This window comes from Aspergillus steynii (genome assembly GCF_002849105.1).
Source record: "Aspergillus steynii IBT 23096 chromosome Unknown P170scaffold_6, whole genome shotgun sequence".
In the NCBI taxonomy this organism is placed as follows: domain Eukaryota; kingdom Fungi; phylum Ascomycota; class Eurotiomycetes; order Eurotiales; family Aspergillaceae; genus Aspergillus; species Aspergillus steynii.
The window spans coordinates 60821-81874 of record NW_020194403.1 but is presented as its reverse complement, the minus strand read 5'-3'; the positions used below and the strand labels follow the sequence as shown (position 1 = coordinate 81874).

The 21054-nt window shown below is 33.4% G+C and overlaps 2 protein-coding genes across 2 annotated transcripts; both read right to left on the bottom strand.

Moving 5' to 3' along the window:
- Window positions 1-1949: 1949 nt before the first annotated feature.
- On the bottom strand, window positions 1950-3255 carry P170DRAFT_448254 (uncharacterized protein; the record flags this gene model as incomplete). Its single annotated transcript, XM_024850950.1, has 7 exons — window positions 1950-1994; window positions 2034-2186; window positions 2220-2272; window positions 2312-2378; window positions 2436-2476; window positions 2514-2707; window positions 3206-3255. 7 exons carry the CDS (start codon window positions 3253-3255, stop codon window positions 1950-1952), a joined length of 603 nt encoding a protein of 200 aa, XP_024701632.1.
- Window positions 3256-12037: 8782 nt separating this feature from the next.
- On the bottom strand, window positions 12038-12538 carry P170DRAFT_362692 (uncharacterized protein; the record flags this gene model as incomplete). Its single annotated transcript, XM_024844535.1, has 2 exons — window positions 12038-12188; window positions 12303-12538. Coding segments are annotated over 2 exons (387 nt in total), but the record flags the coding sequence as incomplete, so codon positions are not given.
- Window positions 12539-21054: the final 8516 nt, after the last annotated feature.

Genomic DNA, 21054 nt, shown 5'->3' with positions numbered 1-21054 from the left:
TATACATCAGCCACTGCTTAATTATAGAATTATGGACTTACTTATAAGCTTGTTTTTAGCATATTTATTATTTCTGCTGCCTCCGATATACTTTTAATTAAAGCTAGTATCTTTAACTAATAAAAAAAATAGATTTTTAAAAAGGGAAGAATTAGAAACTTAGAGGTACAACATCTGGTCTGCTGAAGATGATATACCCAGTACTAACAAGAGTATTATAGATCTGCTGAGAGATGCTGGCTAAGGATATACTTGTTTATATTATCTCTTTATATCCTGTAACTTGGCAAAGCATATGTATTCTGTTTAAGGCCTTTTTTTATGATATAAAGGTAATGAAGAATGATCTTGTGGTGTATTCCTGATTTATTTATATGGAAGGGGCTCTCTGTGGTCAAGAGATAGTCTCGGAATGATAAATGGAGAATGCGGATTAGCGAATTAATATTTTCTGGTATGTTAAGAACTGAGTGAAATCTATCCAGGCGATTATAAATGTTATTTATTAATAAGTTAATTAGTTTTGCAAGACTTTGACCAGAAAGTGGAGTAGTAAAAAGGATAATAACTCTAATTATATCCTGGAATTCTTGTTTTAGCTGCTTAATCTCCGTGTGATTTATACCTGCAAGAAGTTAATTCAAAACGGGCAAGTATATTTTATCTAATTAAGAGCCTGAGGATGCTGCTGGGTCTTTAAGAATAATTAGAAGATATTTTTTGGGGGGCTATCTTAGGTTATTAATAAAGTAATAAATAGTGGCCGCGGAAATGAATAACAGAACTGCCCTTTTTACTAAAGTATCAAGAATATCATCTCCTGGCTATTTATCTGAAATCTTTTGGCTTCTTTTAATTATCAAAAGCTTGTTTTCAAGGAAAAATCGTATATCCTTCTTAATTACTATATTAGAAAGCTCGTGGAGGACTAAACATTGATGATTATGACTTTCTTTGAAGATAGGACAAATTGGCAGTTTAGGCCGGCTTGTTAGAAATATTTGGATATATCTAGATTTATATTTCTGTACCTGTGGTAAAAGCTGGAGTAGAGTTTGTATATCATCTTTATCGTCACATTTATTTAATGCGTTAATAACAATCATAATAGCTGTGAGGTTATTCTTATCTAGGTTGAGAAGTGGCCCAAGGAGCAATTTAGTGAATTGATCTTTTATTGATTTCCCTGATATATATGGGTCTTCCTTAATTACCCTTACTACATTGTGAATTAATATAGGAACTTAGAGCAGAAGCTGTGCGCAGATTATAGTAAAGAATCTTTTAACAGTACCATGTTTATCCTCTCTATGTTTAAAGAAGAAACTGGCATCTAGTTTATTTTTTTTTTTTAAAGTATTGAGCTAATATTCGAGAAATTATTAATTTTTTAATGCCTGCTATCCTATTTAACTAAAATATATAATCTTGGCCTGGACTATCTGCCTATTCTAGGATCTGATGGAGTAGGCCAACCCTTGTTTTTGGATGGTATATTAAATCATGCTTATTCTTAAATGCATCGAAATTCGACTCTTTTGTAAATGGCAGTTTATTAAAGACTTGTTTGTGCTTATTGTCAATACTAAGAGTCTTAACTGTAGTACTTGTGTCTTTAACAGTATTATACACTTCTTTTATAGATTTCTTAACTTAAAAAGTGGTTAGTAAAACATGCTATTAAAAATATGAAGATAAAATATATTACATAGCTAAAAATTATATACTTTTTTTAATTAGATCTATATTTATGACTTCCTGTCCTGAAATAAGCTAAAAAAGTTCTTTTGTATATACTGCTGCTGCTGCTGCAGTATACAGTTGCTAGATCTTGTTTTTATATGAATTAGTATAATCATAGACACCTTAAATAATAAGATAGGGAAATAAGTCTATAAGTCCTGATAAAAAGTAAGATATTAAGTTTTTTTGTGTGCAGGCAGAGTATATTACTGACTAGCAGCTTCTATTTTAAAATAGATGATTTTTTCTTCCTGTGTTTATTTATTTTTTAAGATAATATCTTTTATTACTTGATCTGCTGAGCTAATAGTCCTATAGTGTAACTGAGGTAAGCTGTTAGGATGGTCTTTTTTTTTTATAAGGTTCTGGTCTAAGAGTCTATAATAAGCTTGATATGATTTCTTTCTCTCTTCATAAATAATAGTAGACTTGAAAAGATAATCCTTTTTAGATCCTGGATATTAGAACTTTATTACTAGTGTTAGATATCTCAAAATTGTATCTAAGAATGTTTTAGAGATTTTATATTCTTTTAGCTGATATTATGCTTTGAGATAAGCAACGGCACCTAAAATAATATTTGGTAGTTTGTTTAGTTTACTGCCGGTATAGATAAATTCTTTTTCTTGTAATAACTTCCTAAAATTATATTATATAACAGCATTAGAAGACTTTAAGTGAATGCTTATTACTATATTATTAAGTTGTATATCTTGTATATCTTCTGGGTCGTCTTCAGATTCCTCAGAATCTTTGTTAAATTTTATAACCCTCGTCTTTGATTCTCGCAGAGTTATTATTTTCCCGTGTATTATAATATAGTGCTCTACTGCTAATACCTATTATTAGCCTAAATCTGACGGCAGGGAAGCTGCGGATCATGTCTTTAGTAATAATAGTAGCAGAAACACTGCCTGTTGTTTCTGCTGGTAAACAAGTAAGTACTATATTATGATTACTAATTCTACCAAGAGTGTATATATTAGAATTATGTTATAGATTAACTGCTGGGAGAACAGGATGCTTTTTATCTAATATAGATATGGCAGTTGTTAGCTTAGTGTCTGGTAAAGCACATATCCAGCTGATAGTGTAGTTGCTATAAGTTAAAGTTTATGGGGATTTGGTTATGCTTATGCTGAGAGGACAATATATTTTATTGTTAGTTTATAATAATATAAGAATTCTGATTTATAACAGTCTTTAAGTAGATAGGCTGAGGAAGGTGTTAGGTTTCAGAGGAATCTCGAGAGGAACAGGGTAAGATTAATAGTGCGGGGTTATTATTAACTGTTGGTAATCGCCAGCTACTAATCTCCTTTGGATGGAAAAAAGTAACCCCGCCCTACAATGAGCTGGCGCGGCTGAAGGACAAGGATCTTGTTGTTATATGGTAAGGTAATTTACTATACACGCACGGAGTAAAGATATTCCCATCTGAAAACCAAAAGTAGTTTAGTACAGTTTCATGGCAGGGTTGCTGAGACAATGGAAGAGTGTAGGTAGTGACATCAGTATCCGGAAATCCTGTAAAAGTTGACTATTGCCTGTGACCGAGCGGATCAGAAAGATAAAAAGGAGCACAGGGCGGGGGGCTAATAGATCCACTATTATGTTTTACACATGCTCTGTTGCTTCAGGTCTAGACGCTTGTATTATTATAATCTATTTAGAACTGATTATAGAAGCTGTTGTATCTTGCGGCCATAATATAAAAGCCTGAAATCTAATATAAGTATATCAAAATATTAAAGTAAATCTCTAAACCTAGTGGAGAAAAATAGTAAATCCTGAATATCACTCATATGTAAGATAATTACTAAGTACCTTATAGGCTATCTTTCCTATTTCCCAGGCCTTTGTAATCTTGAGCGACTAATTTAAGAAAGGCTAGTAATATTACTTTACAGAATTTAGAATAAAGATACTATTAAAAAAGTTTTTCAAATTTATACCGGGTATTATAAAAAGTTATCCAGCTTTAGCACCTATATTAGAGAGTATATCTAATATTATGATTCGCTGGTGCCAAATATCTGAGTTAAAGATGATTAAAGATGCTATATTAGATCTTTTTGTTTAAGCTAAAGATTATCCGCTTGATATTCCCGTGATCGAGCTTTGTGGATTTGCTCCCACCGGGCCTAGTAGTGAGTTTTTAAATATTTATGCGCGGGCTTAGCTCTTAGAAAGCCAAGTATATTATTTTTCTGTAAAGCTTTTGTATCTTTATTATTAATATAACTTGCTATCCTGCCGATTGATTGTGAAGTTAAATATAAACCAGGGATTTATAATAATCTTACGCCGGTTATAAAGAATAAAGTTGTAATATAAGAGATATTAGAATAATAGATTTAAGTAATATACAAGCTTTTAGGGCCGATATTTGAAGCTGTGGTTAATAAATTATAGGAGCTTTAATTAAATCTCCTGTATATAGAAACCTTTAATAAAATATTGCTTATGTATGCCGTCTGGATAATAGAGGGGAAAGTAGAAATCTGAGATTTCGGTATAAACCCTTATTATATCTGTTCTGTAACCTGGACAGTGTAGGGCCTAGTACTAACTTGTTAGCTGCTCTCAGGTAACTATAGTAATCTTGTTTGCACGATCAAAGATAGAATTATGGTAGAATTTGTTAATATAAGAATAATAGAAGATATGGCTGCATCTCAGGACTAGTTTAACACTTTTGTTATAGTATATTTTGTATATGAAGTCTGTTTTATTAGTTATTTTGTCAGGCTTATTATATCTAATATCGGCCGGGTCATCTGTTATACCAGTTAGTATCATGATGATACTGCTTTTATCCTCTGCCATTGTTAATGTTACTATAATTATTAACTTTTTAGTTAATAACCACGACCTCAAAGTTCAAAGTTAGGGGCTGACTTAATATTATAGCTAAGAAATTATTATAGTAAGCTGTAGGTAAGTAGTAATCTTGGTTTTATGTTCCACACACTCAGTGCGGTATAACAAAAACTAGGTATTATGATTTACAAAGATGTAGTCTATAAGTATCTTTTCTAACAGCTATAATTACTTTATTAAATATCCAGAAAGCTGAGAAGTAAGGTAATAAATACTGTTATTTTAGCAGCTTTTAAGTAATTACTTTTATTTTATTTATTATAGCTAATTCTGTGGTCTATTAGTTGATTAAGAATGGCTTATTTTCTTATGGGAAGCATCCAGGACCCTATTCCTGTTAATTATTAAGGGAATAGATTTGAATTTTAGTTTCTCTTTTTGATCCGAGATACTTTTTACAGTCCTCCAGAGAGCCGGACCCTTGATAAAGATAAAGAACTTAAACTTTAATTATTATTTTTTATTTAGGATATTTCTTATAGCCCCCCGGAGAGCCAGACCTTTAATTATAATAATAAACTTGAGTTTTATTTGTTTTTGCTCTGAGAGTAAAGTATTATTTCTAATAATACCCTTTATGATCTTTTAGAGAGCCAGACCTTAGATTATAATCTTAAAAGCATCTAGAACTAGACTCCTGTTAATAACTATTAAAGGGATAAACTTGGATTTTAATTTTCCTCTTTTATTTAAGAGTCAAGTGTTGTTTCTGGTGATACTATACCAGATACCTCTTATAGCCTCCCAGAGAGTAAGATGTTTAGTCGGGAACCTAGCCCAGCTCAGATATAAAGCTATAAACTCTAACTAGGAAGTGTATATTATAAAATCTCAAAATCAGAGCTATTATTCGGAGATAGTAAGTCAAGTCTGATTAAACTGCTAATAGATAATTGGCTAATCTTATAGTTATTTCGAGTTTCTTTCTAATATATGTAAATAGTGATATTGTAGGGTCTACAGTGCTCTGTTTAGCACAGTAATTAAATATAGATGGCAGTAAATAATACCTGGGTCTTCAGATCAAGTGGTACTCCGAGGCTGAATGGAGTTAGTAGAGGCAATTAGGATCAGCTCAAAGTATGTAGGTTCTTTTGATAGGTAACTGTATATGTATAGTTCAGGCTGTGTATGGAGCTATCCTAAATTAGATAGTATAAGTGAGGATTATAGAAATACTAGGTATTCTAAGGTGAAACTTGCAGGAAAGGTTGACTAATTTTAACTAAATTAAGCAAGTAAGGCCTTTGGGAGCACCGGGGCTGTTTAATCAAGGTAACTGCGGCCATTTGTCAGGTTGCAAGGCGTAGAGCTATTAAAACTGGCTACTGAGGCTTATTAAAAATCAAGCTGCTAAGGCCTTTAATAATTTCGAGTGCTATTTAGATGATAATATTGCTTAATCTACATTTTAATTATAGTGTTTTCTAGCTATTTATAGTGCTTTCTTAAGGATTAAATTAATAAAAAGATTATTAATTTATAATTTTATTTTATAATATGGTGAATTGCGTGATTTCGGACATTCGAATGAGCAAGGCGATGATTAATTAGTTAATTGCTCCACCACCCGAACTGTAATATACCCTCTTATCAATAAGTGAGGTCTAATTGCCTTCTTAAGTGAGGATGAGGTGTTTAATATTAATAAGATTTAATATCCTGAGAAACTTGTGGTATTTCTGACTGGGAAGGGCCTTGATAAGGCCATCAGTAATCATCTGGTTAGCAGGGATCTATTTTATATGGAGATCTCCTCTCTGTGCTTCCTGACGGATCTATAATCAGTATATATTAATATAGTATAGCTTAGATCTCTGCTTAACGTCCTTGGTGTTGACTAATCGAACAGTCTGTTGATTATTATAATAGATGTTAATTTTGTGTCCGGGATCAAATCCCATGGCTCTTCTACTAATACATGGCCTTGGCTGCCTCAGAGAGAGCAAGGAATTCAGCCTTAGTAATAGAGGTAGTCACTGCGTGTTATTTTCCTGGTTTCTATTCAATTAGATTATTGTATAGCTTATAAAGAACTTTTTCTATTAGGGCGATTAGTTTGCGTAGAGGTAGGTGATGACTTGATCTACGGCGGCCAAATAATTGGGTGACGGGTTCTTTAAGGTTTTAAATAGGCAGCGCGGGTAAGTATAGCAGGGAACTGCGCTGATCCGATTTTTGAGGAGTATTCGTGTATGTGGTGGTCTGCTGCCTGACTGTTATTTTATTATTTCTTGTATTGTTTAAATCACCTCTTATCCTCTTAGATTACTTAATAGCTTTAAATTTATTTATCTCTGAAAAAGATCTGAATTGCCGGTAGATCACCTGCCTGTGCTAAGCAAGTAATCTAATATTTTATACAAGTAAATCTTTATCAGAATATATAGATATAATATTAATAAAATATAAAGAAGCTATTTTCTGGGATCTATTAACTAGTATCTTTATATAAGTCTTTTTTAATTATAGCACATTCAGGGATCTAATTATATGAAAATCCTTATAATTTATATATGCGCTAAAGTGTTTTTTTTTCTTTCTTATAATCGCATTCCGCAGTTTACGAAATATCTTTATTATTATATGACAAATTAAATAATCTGCTTATCTCACGTAAGGAGATCAGAGTAGTTAATGTGTCATCTTGGCTGATAAACAGGTCTTTGCTAGGGCCTTTTAAGTATCTAAGAAGCATGCCCTTAAGATTGTTAAGAAATTCTTTTTAAGTGCCTAGTCTGTCCTGTCTCTTCTGTATTGCCCAGATAAGACAAAGCTAAGGGACCAGAATCTCCCAGCTATTATTATCAGACTTCTCTAGCTCTGAAAAGTATCTATAGTTATATATTAGGGGGGTATTACTCTATTTTTTTATATATTGCTTTCTGGTGCAGAAATCTTTAAGTCTGCCTTTTAGCAAAGCTTGGTCTTGCTTTATATCCCAGCTGTATAAGAATATTTTATAATTAATAGTCCCTAAAGTATTCGGCAGCTTAAGCTTATAATTCATTTCTTAAATCCGAGTATTGATATGTTCTAACTGAGCCACTGCTTCCTCTACTTTGTTAATTTCCATAGGCTCTGCTATATAGGCTTTATATAGCTGGATTATATAATATGTAGCCCTTTGATGTTTATATCTGTGATATATTTAAAATTAGTTAGGGCTATAGCTGACACTAAAAGTATCTGCTATTTTAAAAAGATTATCTGTGGTATCTTGTTTAGGAACTTCTAGTAGGCGATTAGCGTGTTTTTATATATTAGAAATATATCTAAATACCAGGCACTAAAGCTATTATTTGCTAGTCTCTACGCGCAGTATTATATGATTCGGATAAATATGTTATTACTAAAAGGTATTTAGCTGTATAAAGCTATTTTTCTTATCTCTCTAAGTAGCCATGTCACTGTAACCCGGCTGAATGGTTAGATAATCTATGTAAAATTATCTTTATTATCCGAATTAGCCCTTATATTAAGCACAGGCTTTATAATATGTATTATACTATAATACTAAATTTACTGTATACAAGAATTATTATTTATAATTAGAGGAAACCAGAGTGTATTCTCTAGACTAGCCGCCCTTAACTATCTAGGTAACCAAATTAATCAGTTACTTATGTTAAGCTTTGTCTGTATTAAAGTAGTTAAATTATTTATTTACTGTTATTGTACCTCTAATAGTCTTATTATATCACTTATAAAGGCGTTCTGATTGGCTCCCTTAACAGTAGCTAAAGTATTATGTTAGGCAGCTTTTTTTTCAGGACTCTTTCCCTTACTATTGCCTGACGTAGATACTGTGAGGTCAGGCCTATTTATTTTACTTTTATACCTCGGAGATAACTAGACTACTAGTTTTTTAGGCGGGATTCTTCTGTTCTGTTTGAAGAGCTAAATAATATTATAGTCTGTATTAGTACGGCTTCGGAGCTTCTGATATTTAGATTGTATAATTAGAGGCCTCTTAATATTCTGTAATTCTCCTGTTTCTGAGTAGTCTGCTATTAATAGTATAACCTAGATCTCAGGGGCCCTTTATTTTTAGTTTTCTAAGGTATAAATAAAAACAGCTTCTAATTTCTGCTAGTGTTTTTTATCTTCCTTAGTAATCTTCCTAACCTTATTAATTATATTAGAGGCCAAGTATCTCTCTCTTAAATTTTTGCCTATTATACTACCGGATTATAGTTTACTAATGGGAACCCCTTTATCTGGCAGAACTGTAAAAAGATATGCTGGTTAACTGTACTTTACACTTATTACTTATGTTCTATGGCTGTATATGACCTCCCTATCCCTTATAGTTAAGACAGAGCTGGAGGTGCTTAGAAGAGCTGGGCTACTTGAACTTTTACCAGGTTTTAAAGCTTAGTTATTATGTACTAACCCTGTATTTTTATTTAATCTTAAGGCTTGACTGCTTCAGTCTGGCTGTTTTATACTATTACTTAATCTTATAGCCCTGTAGTTATTATCTGGCTTTATTAAGCTAATGTTTTCTCCTGATTCCAGATGCCTTATTGCCCAGGAGCGCGGGTAATTCTTTTCTATAATGTATTCTTCTAGTGATCTGTGGCGCTGGTTAAAGCTTATATCACTAGGCCGGGCAGCAGCCAATTCATAATAATACAGAATAAGACTGTCTAGGCTCTATAGATCTATTATGCTATTATTAGTATAATACGCACTAGCCTGAGAGTTCAGGTAGCTGATTTCTATTACCACATCTATATTTTCGGGATCTTTTTTCAAGATCTCTATATAAGGATTGGCCAATATATTAAGGGTTATAGGGACTGCTTTAGAAGATTTATCCAGATACTAGCTTTGGGGCCAGTTGTTATGTAATTTCTCGTATTTAAATATTAGAAATATAAATATATAAAGGGTCATCTGTAACATATCTTCTAGATCTTAACATAATAATTTATATAATCAAGTTCTCTTCTTAGCCAGCGCGCTGATTAGTCTAATATTAAGGTTAAAAATTTTCTGTGTTAATCCTTGTTTAATTATTCTGTATATAATGTTTGCCTTATCAAGAGCTCCTTTATAATTAGGATCTGACAGAATTTATTAGATATCAGAAGCTACTCTCTTATAAACTTGTAAAACCTTAGCTGGCGCGGTCTGTGGCATTTTCTTTTTCTTTAACTGGTTAATTTGGCGCAATATAAGCTTAAGAGTTAATTCTCTTTTTAGCTCTTTGTTTAAGCTAGTTAGCAGATTGTTAAACCTTTCTTCGTGTTTATTATTTTTAGTCTGGTTATTCTCATTATCTGATAAATCAAATGCTCCTACGTTGAAGCTTATACTAGCTTGCAGATTATTAAGTACTAATAGGTTTTTAATAAGCTGATAGTATGCTGTTTGTACCCCTAAAAGCTCTATTAATAATATTATTAGCTTATGGTTAAGAGATTTGTTCTTTATACTTAAATACTATTTTGGCTTTGCTTTTGGACTTTTTATTTTTCTGATAGTAGTCAGGATAGACTAGTATAATTTTTTTGAAAAAGGTATATTTTATTTCTTTTTTGTTAGCTGTTTTGCGAACGCCTAAAATATGTTTATAATTAGTTTGTTCTCCCCTAAGTATTTTATTGACTGCTTGCTTCTGCATTTCTGGAGTAATTAATTTTACAGGCTTTTTAATAGTAGGCGAATCTGAGTTTCCGTCTTCTTTATCTGGTATATGAGTATTATTTGAGCTTTGTCCAGGCCCAGAACTTAATAGATCTGATAAATATGTTATTTTCGGAATAGGAGGGGGGTTTTCTCCTCTTCTAGAACCTATGATAGTGTCTAAGTCCTGGTCTGTTCTTGTAAGAGAGGCATGCGAGTACTGGTCTATAAAAGGATTCCAGATATTTGAGGTTTAATTAGTATTATGAACTGGAGTACTGCGGGCCTTTCCGGCCTTGGAACTTCCTTCCTCTTTATAAAGGATTGGAAGGGCTGGATACTGTATTTTGTACTGATTGCTGCTATCTATAATTAAGAAGTAGTAGTATATATATATATTTTTCACAGTATGACTTTGGATTGTAGTCTAAGTAGTGTGGTTTTTATTGATGGCAGTGTCTGTATTTATATAATATATGCTACTTTTTTGGGGTAAAAGCATACCAAAAATGCGATCTTGAGATTTCATATATTATAAGAATCGACCAAGGCAGAGGGCTTTATACAGTCATTCTCGAAATCGGCTTGACCAACACACAATGAGACTCTCTTTCTCGGCCCCACTGCCAAGGCCTTAGCGCAAGTAGATTATTTGACGGGCCCTTTTAATTAAGGGCCATTAAAAGATGCATTTTATATGGTACATTAAGTAAGTTATAATATTACATGTTACGTACCCACTTGGCATAGAATCCTTTAGAAACTCTTGGTGGATGCTGCTTAGTAGCAGTAATATCAAAATTTCCCCAGCCTTTGCTAGGTCAATCAATTCCAAAAAAATAGCGGGAATTACTGGACAAATTATAAGTCTGTTAGATATTTTCCGCGTAAGTAGTACCGAAATGGCTTCCTGCCAGGACCAAAGAACCGAAAAGAATAAAACAATTATTTCTTAATACATAAGGACAGTTATCCACTAAAATCTATATATAATCCTTAACGCATTTATATTCTTAATAAATAATTAGGTCTGATTATGATCAGGACCGAGGGCTTTCTTATAGCCTGCCAGTACTTACTAGTACAACTCCTCGGCCTCCTGCAGCTTGCCCTGATGTTTATAGAGACTCCCAAGGTTATTAACTGTCTAAAGGGTAGATATATGATCTGGACCGAGAATCTTCTTCTTCCCTATTAATGCTTACTGATACAATTCCTCAGCCTTTTATAGCTTGCCCTAATATTTATAGAAACTCCTAAGGTTATTAACTGTCTGAAGGGTGGATATATGATCTGGACCGAGGACCTTCTTCTTCCTTATTAATGCTTGCTAGTACAACTTCTTAGCCTTCTGCAGCTTGCCCTGATATTTATAGAGAATTATAAGATTATTAATTATCTGAAAGGTAAATATGTGATCTGGACTAAGGGCCTTTTTATAGCCTACTAGTATTTGTTAATATAACTTTTTAGCCTCCTGCAGCTTGCCCTGATCAGAGTAGAGAATTATAAGATTATTGACTGTTTAGAGGATAAATGTGTGATCTGGACTAAGAATCTTCTTACAGCCTGCTAATACTTATTGGTATAACTCCTCAGCCTCCTGTAGCTTGCCCTGATGTTTGTAGAGAATTATAAGGTTGTTAACTATATTAAGGGTAGATAAGTGATCTAGACTAAGGGCCTTTTCACAGCCTGCTAGTACTTGCTGATATAACTCCTCGGCCTCCTGTAGCTTGCCCTGATTAAAATAGAGATTATTAAGATTATTAACTGTCTAAAGGATAGACGTGTGATCTAGATTAAGGGCCTTCTTATAGCCTGCCAGTGCTTGCTGGTATAACTCCTTGGCCTCCTGCAGCTTACCCTGATTAGAGTAGAGATTCCTAAGGTTATTAACTATCTGAAGGGTGAACATGTAATCTGGACTGAGGGCCTTCTCACAGCCTACCAGTGCTTGCTGGTATAACTCCTCGGCCTCCTACAGCTTACTCTGATATTTGTAGAGACTTCTAAGGTTATTGATTGTCTAAAGGGTAGACATGTGATCTGGATCAAGGGCCTTCTTATAGCCTGCTAGTACTTGCTGATATAACTTCTTAGCCTTCTGCAGCTTGTCCTGATTGGAGTAGAGAATTATAAGATTATTAACTGTATAAAGGATAAACATGTGATCTGGACTAAGGGCCTTCTTATAGCCTGCTAATACTTGCTGATATAACTTTTCAGCCTCCTGTAGCTTACCCTGATTAAAGTAGAGATTATTAAAGTTGTTAACTGTTTAAAGGGTGGATATATAATCTGGACTGAGAGCTTTCTTATAGCCTACTAGTGCTTGCTGGTATATCTCCTCGGCCTCTTATAGCTTACTCTAATAAAAGTAGAAATTACTAAGATTATTAACTGTTTAAAGGATAAATATGTGATCTGGACCAAGAGCTTTCTTAAAGCCTACTAGTGTTTATTAATATAACTCCTCAGCCTTCTGCAGCTTGCTCTGATTAAAGTAGAGATTATTAAGGTTATTAACTATTTAAAGGGTAAATATATGATCTGGACTAAGGGCCTTTTTACAGCCTGCTAGTACTTGCTAATATAACTCCTCAGCCTCCTGCAGCTTGCCCTGATTAGAGTAGAGACTTCTAAGGTTATTAACTGTATTAAGAGTAGATATATGATCCAGACTGAGGATCTTCTCCTTCTCTACTAGTGCTCGCTAGTATAACTTCTCGGCCTCCTGCAGCTTGCTATAATCAGAGTAGAGGACTCCTAAGCTATGGAATGCTCCCTATACCGTAATATTATAGCCTAGACAGCCCCTATAACATACATAATTCATGTGTGGAATAAGCCATTGCTGAACCTTAGAATAATTTCTGGTACTTGCACTAAGGACAGTATACCCAATAAATACCACTGCTAGTTTATTAAGCTGAATTAAATTTAAAGTTTTATCTGTACTAGTAAGGTAAATGTACTAGTCTTGTACCACCGGGTATATAATATAGCCCCCTTCTTGTTCCTTGGCCTCCAGTAAAGAGAACCCGATAAGAGCCTTAACACTAATTTTAAATATAATTCCGCTTATTATTATCTTTTCCAGCCAAGTTAGGAGATTTGAGCTATATTAACTATTTTTTATTAGTTTAAACCAGATGTTTTAATTATCAAAACAAGCAAGGAACAGTAACAGTTTAGCTGTGTTCGCGTTCCGCTGCTGAATATCACGATATAAGATCATCTATATTTTCAGCATATTGCCTTGCTGGTACTAGCATTCAGGATTTAATTATAACTGTAGGTCGGACTAAGATATCTGGTAAAATTGCAAATATTCCGTGATACTGGTTCCAGTTTCTCGCATAAACGCCCCAGCAATGATGATTGCTAATAAAAGGCCATCCAGTCTGCTCGCAAGGGCAATAGTATCTATATAGATTAGTATTATAATTAAGATTAAATTCTTGAGTATCTTAATACCTGGATTACTCTTAAACTTCTTAGTTGTATTCCTTATTAATAGATGGTTACTTTATAAAAGCAGTTAAATTGTATTCTTTAAGTTAAGTCTATAAATAAGAAATACCTTTCCTAGCTCTGTCAATTCTTGCAGCCAAGAGATAATAAAAATAGAGCTATAATCAGCTCGAGAAAAGAATTCAAGAAGATCATATACTTCACTAATAGGGCCATTAAAAGGGGAGTAGTAATCAATATTATTAAGAATAATCAGCCAGCGTAAGTTTCCCTCTATAACTAGCTATTTTAAGAGTTCTCTAGCTCGTTACTCCACCTCCTCATTATTTATTACCCTATTATCACACAACTGTCCCGGCAATCAGGGCAGGATAGAGCTTAAAGATTATAATAACATGCCTTAATCCTTACCACTTAGCTAGAAGATAATAGTAAAATTATCTTTATAATCTCGTGCGAAATAAATCACTAGTTATGTCTTTCCCATCCCTCCAAGCCCATAAATAATTACAACCTTTCGTAACTGGGTATCTGTGGGCCATAAATACTGCCAGAGTTAGTCTAGTTTACCTTACTGTCCTATAAAATTCTTAATTACTGGCACATCCGTCAGGTCCAAAAGGATATTAAAGCAGTGAACTATATATATAAACTAACATTTAGCAATTAATTCAAATTATTAAAGGAATATAATTTATATTCTCTTACTAGAGTCTGTGAGTATGTTTCTTGCAGTTAGTATATAGTTAATCTAATTAATTATAACCACCAAGAGAAGCTCTTTTATATAGACTGCTGCCGCCGCCGCCGCATACCCTTACTATTCTTTATTTTTATGTGAGTTAGTGTAATCGCAGATACCCCGAATAATTAAACACAGAAAATTATTTATTAGTCCTGCCGCTTCCATCTCCAAATAATATATACCTAAATCTCGAGCTAGTTAATCTCGCTGCCTGCCATCCTTCACAACTTAATTTACTGATCTAATGAGTCCGTAATAAATTACTGGTTCTTGGTACTCTTATAGGGTTCGTAAAACTAATTTAGATTAATTACAATTAATATAGATATCAGATATAACATAATTATATTCTGCTTAGAATAAACAGTCCTCTTACTTCAGTCGCGTGAATCTAGTAACTTTATAAGATAATAATTTAGCTTCCAGGTTAGAAATAAATCCGACAGCCTAGCTGTCTTCCGTGAAATAATACGCCTGGAGAATCGCGAGAGCGGTTAACAGAACCTTAAAAAGTTAATTAAATATTTCTATTTACTTAAATTAACCACTACTTAATACTTTATCTAAATTATACTAGATCACGCCTCCAAAAGTATCTATTAGTTAGCTCACTACAATATCCCCGAGTCGGATATCTGTATTACTGCTTAGTACTCCACCACTAATACCGACCATTAAGCCAAAGCAGATAGCATAGAAACTAGAGAGCAACTGCATCCCAATTATTACAACAGATATAGTTCTATATACACCAGTTAGTAAGATAGCAATAACAACATTATATTCTCTGATATCCCCAAAAATATATATATTTTAGTCTATTGGCAGGCAAGATAAAAACAGATATATTTTGTCTAATATTAGCTTTATAACTGCTGTCTCCACCAGCAAAGCACAAATCCATCCAACTATATAATTATTATAGGATCAGGTCCTAGCATCTATAGTGGATTAATTCTCTTATAATCAGATTATATCTTATAATTTCTGACCTATCAGTTTGTGTAAAATATAGGAGAAAAAATACTAATATCATAAGAATAAGGTCAGGAGTTTATTAGGAAAGGCAGGATTAAGCTGAGCCTACACACCCGGCCAGTTAAGAGATACACGTGCCCCTAGAATCATACCATAGAAGACTAAGAGTAGCCGTGGTTGCGTCTACCCACCTGTGGCGTACGGTCAGTCCTGCTGGTATTAAACTTTAAAACTGCATCAGTTCAAGCTGGTTCGGTCCGCCCCTACGGCCTACCAATCCGCTTATACAGAATCAGCTTAATTATAAATAGCTCTCAAATAAGATCAACTGCCTTAGCAGTATATAACTTTACTTAAAAATATTATTTCCTAAGCACCAATCACACTGCAGAGAATCCTCTGGAATTATATAAAATTTATTAGCATAGATATTATCAGATCTATTATCGGCCTGTATACCCAGGGACTAATCTACTATAGGGCCTGGAATAAGTCTATATTACACAATCATTCAGACAACCACTCCGCTTCATTAAAAATACTATAGCACCAAACCTCAAACCCCCACAGCTCAAGCTCATTCATCATATAATCAAGAGTAACTCATTAATAATATCTGAGATGGCCCATACAGGTGACTACAGTAAATAATCTATAGTACATATTCACTCCAACCTCAAAGTATTCGGGAAGGTTAGGGCGCCGCGAAATGGTATTAGACACCCGCGAACTATCACACCACCTATGCTCGAAACTCTTTATAAACATTTAATAAAGAAGCCGACCTTATACCAAGATAAGATAGCCCTCTTTCTATAAAACAAATTTAAAAAATATATAATAATTTAAAATATTAGCAGGGCGCTTGCTTCAGTCAGATAATTAAAAAAAGCAGCTTGCCAGATTATAAAAGAACAAAATACAGATTTACAAGACTTCTATCTCTATAATCTATCTTCTTTCAAGTCTTACTAATTAATCTTCATGGATAAGTCCGGCTGTGATAAAAGGGTTGGGTTTTAATAAACTAGTTAATCACCTTTAAGTATAACACCAGTTCAGATTTCCAAATTTTACCAGGACAGATACTATCAGATACTTCCTGCGTATACTTAAGATAGACTAGTCCTGTATCAAGTATTCCAGGGCGCTACTAATACTAATATTTTTAAAGACTTTATCAAGTAACTCTTTTAGCACTGTAACAGATGGCCAGAACCAAAGTCTGTTTTTATTATGGATAATACTTTATTTTATCATACCGGAAACATCCAGCAAATATATATAGATACCAGTATTAAGCTGATATATCTTTTTTCTTATTTACCGGATTTAAACCCTATTAAAGAGTTCTTCTCTAAGCTAAAACAATTTATTAAATGTAAGTAGAATAAGTATAAAATAAATCCAAACCAAGGGTTTGATATATTTCTCAAATAATATATTAAAATAGTTAGTTCAAGGGTTTCAAGCGCGGAGGGCCATTTCCGAAATATAAGTCTATTAATTAATAAATTTTAATTCTTAAGCCGCGACATGGAAGGTATCTCAGATTATATAGGCGCCTAAAAGAACCCACCAGGTTAATTAATGCTTAAACTATATATCTGTTTTACTAGTCACACATCTGTTATATTTTTCTGCCTAGTATCTAATATCCTTAATAAAACACCAAGCAATACCCTATTTAACACCACACATCTTAAAGTAATTAAGATCTTTGTTTTTATCAATCTACACCAAATCCAGTCTATTATCTAAGGCTATATCACACGCTTTTCTAACCTCAGCTTTTAATATCTTATCACCCAAACATGACTATTACCAGCTATTATATTCTCTTACAGCAACATTAAAAAGGCCTAGAATATAGATAACAAAAACCTCAACCGAAGAGGTAGGAGTGTCCTCTAAAAATATGGATGCTGACCACCCCGATGCTTGCGGGGATTATATAAGAAACATATTTATAATATTAATAAAAGGATAGCTTGCTTCAGCAATAGATTAATTATTAGCCCGCGGTCTATCAAGCTATTATCTCTCTACTCTATAGATTTACTCACAAATTATTCCAGGCATATCTTTATGTGACTGTAAAATCCCATTATTTTGTACGTATTTCACTAAGCTCCCCAGCTGATCCTGGTAGAGTTTATAGTATTTTTTCCTATAAGGATCCTGCCAACAGTGCGGGCCTAGCTCACAGGGTCTAGGACAGCATATTAAAATATATATCTCTTTCCAGGCAGGCAGTTCTCCGGAAGCTGCTTTCTCAGCATAGATCTGTTAGTCTTACTCTTAAAGTATTTACTAGGTAGTAGATAAAGTGCTCTATTTATTAATAGTCCTACTGCTTACATTTAAGCTAAAGATATTCTCTATATAATTAAATAAGATAACCAGCCTCAGTTTCTTACTAATAAGAAAAAGATTATCCTAATCCAAAAGCTATTTTTCTATAAAGGTCTAATTAATATTAGTTTTATTAAATCTCAGAGTCAAGCCCTTCTGCCGAGTGGCGGACACGATAATAGATATATTATCTGATTTAAGTTTTCGATACAGATATTTTTATAAAAGTAGCTTTTTTAGTTTTAGTTATAAAAAAAGCCTCTAATAATATCAAGGGGCTAGAACCAGATCTTGTTCTGTATCTTTAGCCACTGTTCTGTTATTCAGAGTGATCTTCTACTTAATTAAATAATGGATACTAGTCGGTGGATCCTTGTTATATATTTGATCTTCCTCCTAATCACTATACTGGAGTAAAGGAACACTATTCTTTTGTGAAGCAGGTTGTTTGGGAGAGGCATAATTAATAGGGGAGACGGGATTAATGTTTATACAGCTTATATCGGACGGGGAGGCAGTTAACTAATAGAAGTTGCCAGGTATTAGTATATATTATAATATATTAACCCACGGGTTAAGATATTAAACACTATAACTATTATAGCTAATGAGGGAACTAGCAGTTATTTTCTTAGGCCTATAATAATAACAGACTAAAGATAAGTAATAATTAATTAAGGCTTACACCATTCAGTACTGTTAAGAGTATTATTCACCTATAAACAACCGCTAACAGGTCAGAATAGTCCTCAGTTACTAATATCACTTATTAAGGTTCTCTGGGTTAAAGAGATACCTCGTAAGTGATGACTAGCACACACCATCCAAAGGAAGAGGAGTGGGAAATAGACGCCTCCCAGCAGATTATCAAGTTACTTACACAAGGTGGCCTTTCCCCACATGACTTTTAAAAACCCACTATAGAATTCTATGGAATCCCATGGGTTTTCCTTTCATACACGTAATGTAATCTATGTTACATATTACTGTAATATACACGACGCATCTTACTGAGCCCCTCAGTTTGATGCAGCCCGCTTAATAAATGATCTGTGCTAAGGTCTTGGCGGTGGGACCGGGAAAGAGTTTCTCTGTGTGTATCGGTCAAGCCGATTTCGAGATCGAGTGTAATTGAATATTATTTAGTCAATTTAATTGCTAGCTTAACTTATTTTAATATTATTTTCCATAATCAAATTAAGGTAAGTAACTGATGGACTATCCCTGTGAACTCTGTCAGTTTAATCAGTTAAGTAGAATACTATGTTTTCAAGTAATAACCAATCTGCTTATTGCTATTTTTAATAGAAACCAGGTAAAACATATAGTCTATCTACTTCTTTTCCTCCTTAAACTGACCAGGTACCTAGCTCCCAGGGTACCCGTTTAACACACACTCTATCCGAAGCTTTTCGCGGTATTCTGCATAAGTCCTAATATTTTCATCATACAGATATGTTGCCAGCTCCCGGTACATACTAAATAAATAATCTGCCTCGAGAAATCTAATATTTATCTAAGGGGAAGGGTACTCATATGTCTTGTGTAGTTAATTTATATATTAGTTAAAGTCTGATTTAAACTTTATTAAAATAAATTCGACTTCCTTAATAATACTATCTAGTGATTTTGCTATCCACAGCCTCCACACACATTGTAAAAGCAGCTCTAATATTTCCTAGTCACAGTCTGTCTAGTAACCGGGCCTATATAGATAATATTTGGCGCCAGACCTGGGCGGCAGGTAGGCCTAATCTATAGGATAGTAATAAAGTTGGCAGAAATACTCTAAATAGGTCTCTGAGGCCTCTACCTTCCATACATACAGGAATATATTAAGATCGATAATTCCCATCTTAGTGTTTACACTGTGCTTAATATTGTACTGGTATATTTTTTTATTAATTATAAAAAGTTCGCGATAAATTGTATCTGCCTCCTCTATATCTGTAGGCTTGTGTTGTGCTTTAAAAAGCTTGACTATGAGGCTACCGGCTTGTTGATACTGCTCTATATAATATAGGTGGAGTGGTAGTTTTGCTATTATTATAAAAGACCAGGTTAAACCTTTACTCTTAAAATTAGATGTTAATAAGTCTAGCTATGTAGATTATGGTGATTTTATAGTAATATGATAAGTATTAAATAAGAAATAATATTTAATTTTAATCTCTTTTGGCTTACTAAGATTTGGGAAGACAATATATTTATATACTACACCCGGGAATAACTGCGCATAGTCTGCTTTAACTATCCTTTTATATTCCTACTATCATCTGCTGGGTCCGGCTTGGCACTTTGTGTAGCTGAAAATCCAGATATAATAATTTAACTTCTTTCTCCAAGTGATTCTGCTTGGTCTGCTCTAATAAATATTTTTTTAGAGAAAAAATAAATTAATAATTAGCAGAAACTAAAGATGTTAATAAGAAGAGCTCAATTAGGATAGATACTTACCTATTATTAATATTTTACCACGGTATGACTTAAGTTTTTCTCTGAGCACAGATGCTATGTTAATAGTACTAGAGAACCTTTTTACTCGTCGGCCATAATGTAGGCTTCCGACTTGGTTAATAATATATAATTAAATATCTAGTATTTAAGCATATATCAGAAACAGTTATATACAGTAGTGTATAATTTCTTACTAATATTTTATTATAATTATTATGGTCCTCTTTTAAGAGGTGGATTATTTATTTTTGTATAATAGGAAGATCTTTTAGGAAGAGGTTAGTATGTTATGCTTTACAGTATCTGGTGAAATATACCTTTTTACGCCTCCCAGATTAGTAAAATCTGATGTGTAGGAAGTCTCCCTATAAGAGAGCTATAAAAAGCCTCCTTAATATATGGTATTTATGCAGTAATACTAATTCCTTGTGTAAATATTATGATATGGCTGAAGTGTTCTAAACTTGAATTAACACCGTAAGGCCTATTAATAATTACTCTTAAGTTAGTATAAGAAGTATAGGTAGTGAGGTCTCTCGTAAGTCCTTATTGCGGCTGTATAATTAACCAGATAATAGAAGATCTATTCTGATCTTTTTTAGTAGATTTAAGCTCTATATTCTGCTCTAGACTCCCCAGGTTTTTTAATATTTTGTTATCTAGGGGTCTATAAGCGCGGCATGCGAGCCCTGGACTATCCCACTAGGTAACAGAGAATAAGTGGGCTTGTATAAAAGACCTAAGCTTTATAATTTATAAATATATATATACTGTCTGACCAG